A 7,866-nucleotide genomic window follows, 5' to 3' on the forward strand; every position below is an offset into this window, starting at 1 on the left:
CTGGCTTTCTGCCCCGCCGACTACCCAGCCCCAGCCCTGCCTTCCGGAAGGTCAGGCCGCTGCAGGCAGATAACCACCTGGCGGCTGCGGCGGCAGCAGCGTGCGGGACGTGGCCCTTGAGCTGAGGTTTTTCACAGGTGAAAGCAGCTTGGCGTTTTCACACTGCATGGCAGTTACTCTCGGATATTTGTTGTCTCCATTCCGCCAGTTCGGCGCCCCACCCCCATGAGCCCTGTGATGTGACTTGCACCCACAGTTAATAGAATGAAAACAGTAGCCAACAGCCAGTTCCCTGGTACAGTTCCCTCCGCACGTGCGGCCACCACCCATTTGTCCGCGGAGGCTGGCGTGTTGCTATGACTCTGAGCAGGTTTAAGCCGACTTCCAGCCCGAGACCGACTAGGAAGAAAGGCCTGCCAATCTCCTGAAATTCAACCAATGAGAACCTGACGGAGCACGTTGGTCCCACCCTGTAGGAAGAAAGGCCTGCCAATCTCCTGAAATTCAACCAATGAGAACCTGACGGAGCACGTTGGTCTCACCCTGTTGTGCGTGGAGTCGCCGTGAGTCGCAGGCTGTGCTGGGTGTTCTGTGCACGCTGCCAGTCTTCCTAGCGCCCCGTGAAATAGTCCACATGAGGAAATGAGCGCAGCAGGCTGAGCCGATGGGGCTGCCGGGAGGCAAGAGGCTCCGAGCACCTCAGGAGAAACTGAGAACAAGTGCTTGGTGTGCAGAGCACGCTGTCTGCGGGGACCTACTCATCCTCCCCAAACCCTGGGATGGCCTGGGTTCTTGTTATACAGTTCAACAGAAAACCAAGGGATGCCCTCCTCCTGGGAGCCCCAAACCGGCCAAAGCCAGCTCCTAGGCTCAGAAGTGTTCTTTGTTCATCTTTAAAAGTTCGCAAAATCAACACACACTTCCTCAGTCACGGTGTTTCTCGAGTGAAATGCTTAAATGCTGTGACCAAGAATGTATTTTAAAAAAAGAAGCTTCCTGAGCCCACTATGGGCTACACCACCCAGGTCTGTGTTTACAATCCCACTTTATTCTCCACTCCAGTCCAGGTCCACCGTTGGAGGGAGTGGTTCCAAATCAGGGTCAATTCTCTAGGGACATTTGGCAATGTCTGGGGACATTTTTGTCAGGATTTAGGTGGTGCTACAGGCATCTAGTGCGTGAAGCCCAAGGATGCTGTCAAACACACACCGGAGTTTCCACACACAGAATTACAAGGCTTGCGTCATAAGTACCCAGGTGGGAAAACTGTTATAGAAGCTTCACAATTTCTGCTGGAACTGCGGGTGGACGCAGAACAACTTCACGGGTCTCGCAGAGCCCCGTGCAGCGGGCGCAGAACGTGTGCGCCTGCGCGCGCGTAGTACCGACGCGAGCTCGCCCGCCAAATTCGCAACTAGTTTGAGCGGGTGGTCATTCTGTGTGCGCCTGCGCATGAGTGAAACCGACTCGAATGCTGTGCGCCTGCGCAAGTGTTAAACTCCAGGAGCCGGCTGCCTGCGCGCAACTCCATTTTCTCAGCTGCTGGCTCGGCGCAGTGCCCGCCGGGAAATGGGACGGTCAATACCACGAAATGGCCGTCGCGGGCGAGCTGTGTCTCGGCGGCGCTTCTCCGGAAGCTATGCCCGCGTTGACCGCGAGATGGCGCGCCACGATCACAAATCGGCCATGGCCCTACCCGGCCCCGCCCTGGCGCCCGCCGCCCCTCCCCCGCCGCCTGGGTCAGAGTCAGTGGCCCTCCCCCGGCAGCGGTTGGAGAGTCGCACGTAGCCCGCGCCCCAAAAGGGCTCATGCAGCCTGCTTCTTGGACCAATACTGGTCCAAGCGGTCTGAAGAGCTGTACGGGGCGGGGGATGTGGATGTGCGGGAAACTCAGCCAGACCCAGTGATGGAGACAGTGGGGTGGAGGGGGATAAGAGACGCGGGGGCGGCCGGCTAGACCCTGCAGTGCGGGCAACCTCGCCTTGCTAGATTGCAAGGCAACATCAGCTGCCCCAAACTCAGTGGGCGCTGGCCTATTCTACCTTAGCAATGTGCCATCACACACATGGGGAGGCAGTCTGGCGGCGCAGTGCCGAGGGCATTTGGCTGCTGACTGGAAGAGTGGCAGTTCAAACCCACCAGCTGCTACGAGGAAGAAAGATAAGGCAGTCAATGTACTTACGCAGATTTACCGCCTTGGAAACCCCCATGAGGGGTCGCTAGGAGTCAGAATGGACTCTATGGCAATGGGATTGGTTTTGAGGTTTTTATGTATGGTGGTTAAGGGCATGGGCTCAGGTTTTGGGGCTCAGATCTAATCTCTGTCACTGAGCTCTGTGGCCTTGGGCATGTTACTCAATTCCTTTGTGCCTCAGTTTCCTCACCTGTAAACTAGCGGTAAAGAGAGCTCCCGCACAGGAGGTGGTGAGAATTCCTCGGTGTGCGTATGCAAGGCCTGCAGGGTGCTCCCGCCGCCAAGTGAGACTGGATCCACATCTATGGTTTTTAGAAAGCTTCACGTGGAATAAAGCCGGTATCGATCGATTAGTGCTTCTTCCAAACCATTCAAGGACTGTAGGAATTTAATGGCCTCATTTCACTAGAAAAGCCACATAGCCTGTCCTCTCCCTCCTAAATTTTTTTTTAGTAGATTTTACATCTAAAACATACTGTTTCCTCCTTGTTGATGTTGCAAGTCATGGCTTTTCTGATGGATTCATGTTTGGTGTGTGTGAGGAGCGGGTGACCTCTGGCCACATTTACTCACTGCTGACAGTTTTATCAACCAAAGGAGGAGTCTACTGGGGGGTAGACAACTTCCTGCGGAGTGTGGTTGAGGCAGAAATTGGTGGTGGCCAGTCGGCGTTGGCTGGAGTCTGCCCCTGGCTCTCTGAGCCTAGTACCGTCAGAAGGAAAGGGCTTCGGTTGAAGCAGCTGAGTTTCCTGCTGGGCCAGATGACCAGCCCCCGCCCCCAATCACACACACACCCTGCCATCGACTTGTAGCAACCCTATAGGGCAGAGTAGAACTGACCCCATAGGGTTCCCAGCTGTAAGTGTTTTGCAGAAGCAGACTCTCATCTTTCTCCCACAGAGCAGCTGGCAGGTTTGACCCACTGACCTTTCAGTGAGCAGCTGAGTGCATTAACCACGGCACCACCAGAGCTCCTTATAGCAGGAATGGATTACTCACAGCTGTGGAGGCCAGAAGTCTGAAATCAAGATGCTGGCAGGGCCGCACTCCCTCTGACGGTTCTGGGGGAGAGTCCATTTCTTGCTTCGTCCAGTTTCAGTGGCTCCTGATGTCCCTTGGCGTGTGGCAGCATCACTCTGATCTCTGCCAGCCTTCGTGTGCTGTCTTCCCGCCATGCTCCTCCAGGTGTCATCGCTTGTAGCTCTTTCTTCTGTGGCATCTTCCCCTGCATGTGACTCGGGGTCTGCCCCGCCCCCCGTTTCATGGGACCCCACGAAGAAGGCTCAGGATTAGGACTCTGGCTGTGACCTTGTTAACTGACAGCATCTGCACTTGGCCCAGTCACATCGACAGGACAGGGCTTAGCACTTCAACGGGTCTTTTTTGGAGCCACAATTCCATCCACAGCAGTGCAGGACCTTGGTTAGGACAACCTCTATTATCATACTTCTGCAGAGGAAACTGGGCAGGGGGCGGGACCTTCGCTAGGTCCAGGGTCAAGGGAGGTCAGGACCACCAGAGGTGAATGACATGCTGCCGGCTTTCGAGGGGCCCAGGTGGTGTGCTGCTGCAGGCTAGCGTTTTCCGAGCGACCCACTGCTGCTCTCTGGGGGAAGGAGCACAGAGAGACAGGACACCAATAGAGTGTCCCCATAGTTGTCGGGGGTCACACTCGCTTGCCTGGGGCAGCTGGAGGTGATAGTCAGCTTCTCGGATGATGGCTGCAGAGGCCCATTGCTTTCAGGACAGACCCTTGGAAAAGTGGGGCCACTGAGCCCCTTGCTACCCCAGCTTCCGGGCAAACAGTCCCAGCCGGCAGGAGCAGTCAGTGTGGTCTTGCTATGGGGTGGTCCCAGCACCGCACGCAGCCCTTTTACTGATGGCGTTGGGAGAATTGAGTTCAGGGTGACCAGGCCAAAGGTGACAGGGACCTTGATTTTCATTTCTCCGCAGTGCTGGGCTTGTGATGCCAATAACCAGACCCCATCTCTACTCATGGCCCAGTGGTTGCAGGACACTGGTTGCCTGAGGCCACCAGGCAGGTGCCCCATCTCCAAGGAAGCAGTGCCACACCCCTCGGGGTGGGAGTGGGGCTGGCAGTGGCTGCAAGTCTAGGCTCGGCCAGCCGCCTCTCCCTCCTCTGGGAGCAGCTATAAGAGTTGGGGGCAGAGGTGAGGTGAGACCTACAGATAGATGTTGCCTGGGAGCTTGCTTCCCTGGAGAATGGGGCCAATCCCTGCTCCCCAGATTGTGGGGGAGCATCAGAACCCCAATCTCCATGTAGGACGCGTGGAGGCCGCCTTCGTCGGGAAGCAGTGGGGCCAGGGCCCTCTGAGGAGGAGACAGGATGCCTGGTGTTGGTGGGGGCTCTGCCTGGAGGCTGTCCGCCTCGCTCTCAGGAAGACAGCCCCTGCGTGTGCCTCAGAGGTGACGGCGCGCAGCGGGGCAGTAAAGCTCACGAAGGGTGTTTGTTCTTCCTCAGAGCCTTGTCAGAGGGTGGAGAGCAGAAGGCTGATAGCAAGGCCAGAGAGGCATGGCAGGGGCTGCCCGCCACCCTGAGAGGAGGACCGGCCAGCGCTAGTCCACAGCCTGCAGGCGCCAGCAGCCTGGAGGGGCCCAGCAGCCCCCGAGGACCCAAGCAGCTCATTGAAGCGGAGGGCCACTCTGGCAGGTGAGGACGAGGGGCCGTGGGGCCTGCTGCTGCTGGAGTCGAGATTGCCCCCGGGGGCCGCGGCTAGGCGTGAACTGCTTCTCCCGGCACCACACCGGGGCTGAAGGATCCGTACTCCATGCACCTGCCTGGCTGGGGGTTGGGGGGGACCCCTAAGCTTGGTGTCGTGGTGGAGCTGGGATGGGTGTCTGTGAGGAGAGCAGGGTATGTCCCCAAGCGTAAGGGGCCCTGGCTCATTCCCGACACTGAGAAGTCCCTCCGACTGGCACTGGCACTACCTCCCAAAGTGTGGTGCCTGGTGGCGCGGGCCCAGGTAGGTGAGCGCTATTTGTGGGCATCACACGAGCAGAGGATGACAGAGGGCCAGAGGAGGTGAGAGGGCAAGTGATGGGGTGGGGAGTGAGGGAGAAGGGAGACAGTGACGGGGTGAAGCAGGGGAAGAGAGAAGGTGGGCATTACGGCGGCTGTGTGATGCTCGCAGTAGGTCAGCGTGTCAGGCAGGGGATCGTGGGGCAAAGGGGTGAGGTGTTAAAGTCAGCACTCTCCCAAAGGCCTCTAGCCTGCCAGCCCCACCCCGCATGTCCCGTGTGGACACAACGACACAGCCTGAAAATCCAGGGCCTTGCACCGCTCAGTGACTGCGGATCCACAGAGTTTGCTCAGGACAACGCTGCTCTCGGGCCTGGAACCAAACTCACCCCGTAGCTCAGCTGTCAGTCACACTCCGGACAGGTCTCCGGAGTGAACAGTCACACCCGGGAGGGACGCCCTCCTTACAACAGTCAGCCGTTGATCAGAAGGGCAGCATGTGTCCGGGGACAAAGCTCAGAAGGCAGGAAGGGACGGGGCAGGACGAAGGGAAACGGGAGACCCAGGGAGGAAGTGGGAGGGTGCTGGCACATTGTGGGGACTGCAGTCAGTGTCGCCAAACAATGAATGTGAATTATCGAATGGAAAACCAATCTGCTCTGGAAGCTTTCAGCACAGATTTTTCAGTGAAAAATTTAGCAGCAGGAGGTGGTGGGCTCGGGTGGTGGAAGGAACCTATGGCTCAGCGTCAGGAACAAGCGAACGCTCCTGGCCCCAGGCACGTGCGGTGCCCGACGCTCCGCACGGGGCTGGGGCAGAGGCTGCTTCGGGCCAGCTGGCCTGCTGCACGCGGGCTTTCCTCGCGAAGCACACCTGCCCGCGGCCTCAGCATCCTAGCGCCGCTGTCAGACGCGCCACAGGCCAGCGCCTTTAAGGAACGAAATGTGTTGTCTCACAGGTCAGGAGGCTAGATGTCCGACTTTGGGGCATGGCTCTAGGGAGAGGGCCTTTCTTACCAGCTTCCAGTAGCTGCCAGCAATCCTTGGGGTTTCTGGGCAGGTGGAGGGGTCCTCACATGGCATCGGTCCCCCCCCCCCCGTGTGTGTCTCTGTGCCTGTTCTGCCCTTTTTATAACTCACTCAGAAGTGATCCAGTTTAGACTCTACCCTATTTGGGCATGGCCTCGTTAACCTAGCAAAAGAAACCCATTTCCAAACAGGGTCACATCCCCAGGTACAGAACCCAGGATTCAGCACAGATTTGGGGCCACACAGACCATAGCAGGGGAGAGGGATGCGTTGCCCGTCAGCTAGGGAGCAGGAGGGCCATGGGCCCAGCTTGGCCTGCTTCCGCAGCTTTGGAAGCCGGGACCTGTGTGAAGCATGCATACCGCTCGTTGCCGGGAGAATGCAGCACGTGCTGTGTGGCTGCACCGGCTCAGGCGAGGCTCAAGCCTCAGGATTGGCCGATGGGGGCCTGTGGGGAGGAGCAGAGGCTGGAGACACTGAGGGTCAAGGGGCAGCGTAGCCGGTAGGGCCACCAGGTAGCCTCGTGGCCTCTGTGCTGCCCTAAACTCAGCACCTGTCTCGGGCATCCAGTGCTCCTGTAACAGAAACGCCACAGGGGTGGCTTTGATGAACAGAAATGTATTTTCTCACAGTTTAGGAGGCTAGAGGTTTGGCCCTAGGCAAAGGCTTTCTCTCCGTGTCAGCTGTGGGGGCAGGGCTTTGGCTCTCTGCAGTCTGTTCCTCCCTGCCTTTGCGATCTTCACTTGGCGTGGACCTGCCCCTCCATTCCTGCACCCTTCTGTGCACCCAGTGGGCTCTTTTTAAAAGGATTGACAACACACAGGCCACACTGCCATGGCTCATTTACATAACAAAGAAAACCCTCTTCCCAAAGGGGACTCCATCCACAAGTACACGCATAGCGTGGAGGACTGACATCACTTGGGGGCACAAGTCAATCTGTAGCTGCATCTTTTCCCCAAAAATAAGCACAACAAAGGAATGAAGTTGGCATCTACCTCTGTGTTCCCCTATCCACCCAGACTCTCAAGCGGGGAGGCAGGAGAAGGTAATGAGTGTGCGGTGCCTACGAGGCATGTAAAGGGTGAAGGCCAGGAGGCAGATGAAGAGACAAAGAGGACTGCAACTTGGGGAGGAGTAAAATTGCTCAGGGAGCGTGTGTACAACGAAGAGCCAAGAGGCAGGGGTTGGAATGCTAACCCAAACCAATCAACTGCAGTTGAGTCAATTCCAACTCTTAGGGACTTTAAAGGATAGAGTAAAACTGCCCCATAGGGTTTCCAAGGCTGGCAGTCCTTACAGAAGCAGACCACCACCTCGTTCTCCCATGGAACGGCTGCTGGGTTTGAACCGCTGACCTTTTTGTTAGCAGTCGAGCTAGGACTCCTTGGAATCCTAAAGGAGACCACATATTAAGAGCAGGGCAGAACAAGAGGAGTCTGTCACAGAGATGAGTAAGGAATGCCCAGAGAGGTAGGAGGCTGTCCTGGTTCCCTAGTGCCCCTCGGACAGAAGAAACCACAGGTGGGCTGGCTTGAACAAACAGGAGTTTATTCTCTTACAGGTTAGGAGGCTAGAAGTCTGAGTTCAAAGTGCCAGGCTCTAGGGGCTGGGTGAAAGCCCCTCAACCTTGGGCTTCAGCTCTGCCTCCTGCTCCCGGCCCG

At 57.4% G+C, this 7,866-nt stretch overlaps 1 protein-coding gene across 1 annotated transcript in view; it reads left to right on the forward strand.

Annotated features, from left to right (window-relative positions):
• The window catches only part of ZNF185 (zinc finger protein 185 with LIM domain), a 37,680-nt gene that overhangs the window by 17,367 nt on the left and 12,447 nt on the right, over positions 1-7,866 (forward strand). The window contains exons 15-17 of the mRNA XM_007958949.1: positions 1,557-1,784; positions 4,677-4,865; positions 5,953-6,132. Coding sequence (XP_007957140.1) covers positions 1,557-1,784; positions 4,677-4,865; positions 5,953-6,132 — 597 coding nt within the window. The remainder of the gene's footprint in view (positions 1-1,556; positions 1,785-4,676; positions 4,866-5,952; positions 6,133-7,866) is intronic.

The sequence above is a fragment of the Orycteropus afer genome, unplaced genomic scaffold (assembly GCF_000298275.1).
Source record: "Orycteropus afer afer isolate SDZICR_OR568_19922 unplaced genomic scaffold, OryAfe1.0 scaffold01234, whole genome shotgun sequence".
NCBI lineage: Eukaryota > Metazoa > Chordata > Mammalia > Tubulidentata > Orycteropodidae > Orycteropus > Orycteropus afer.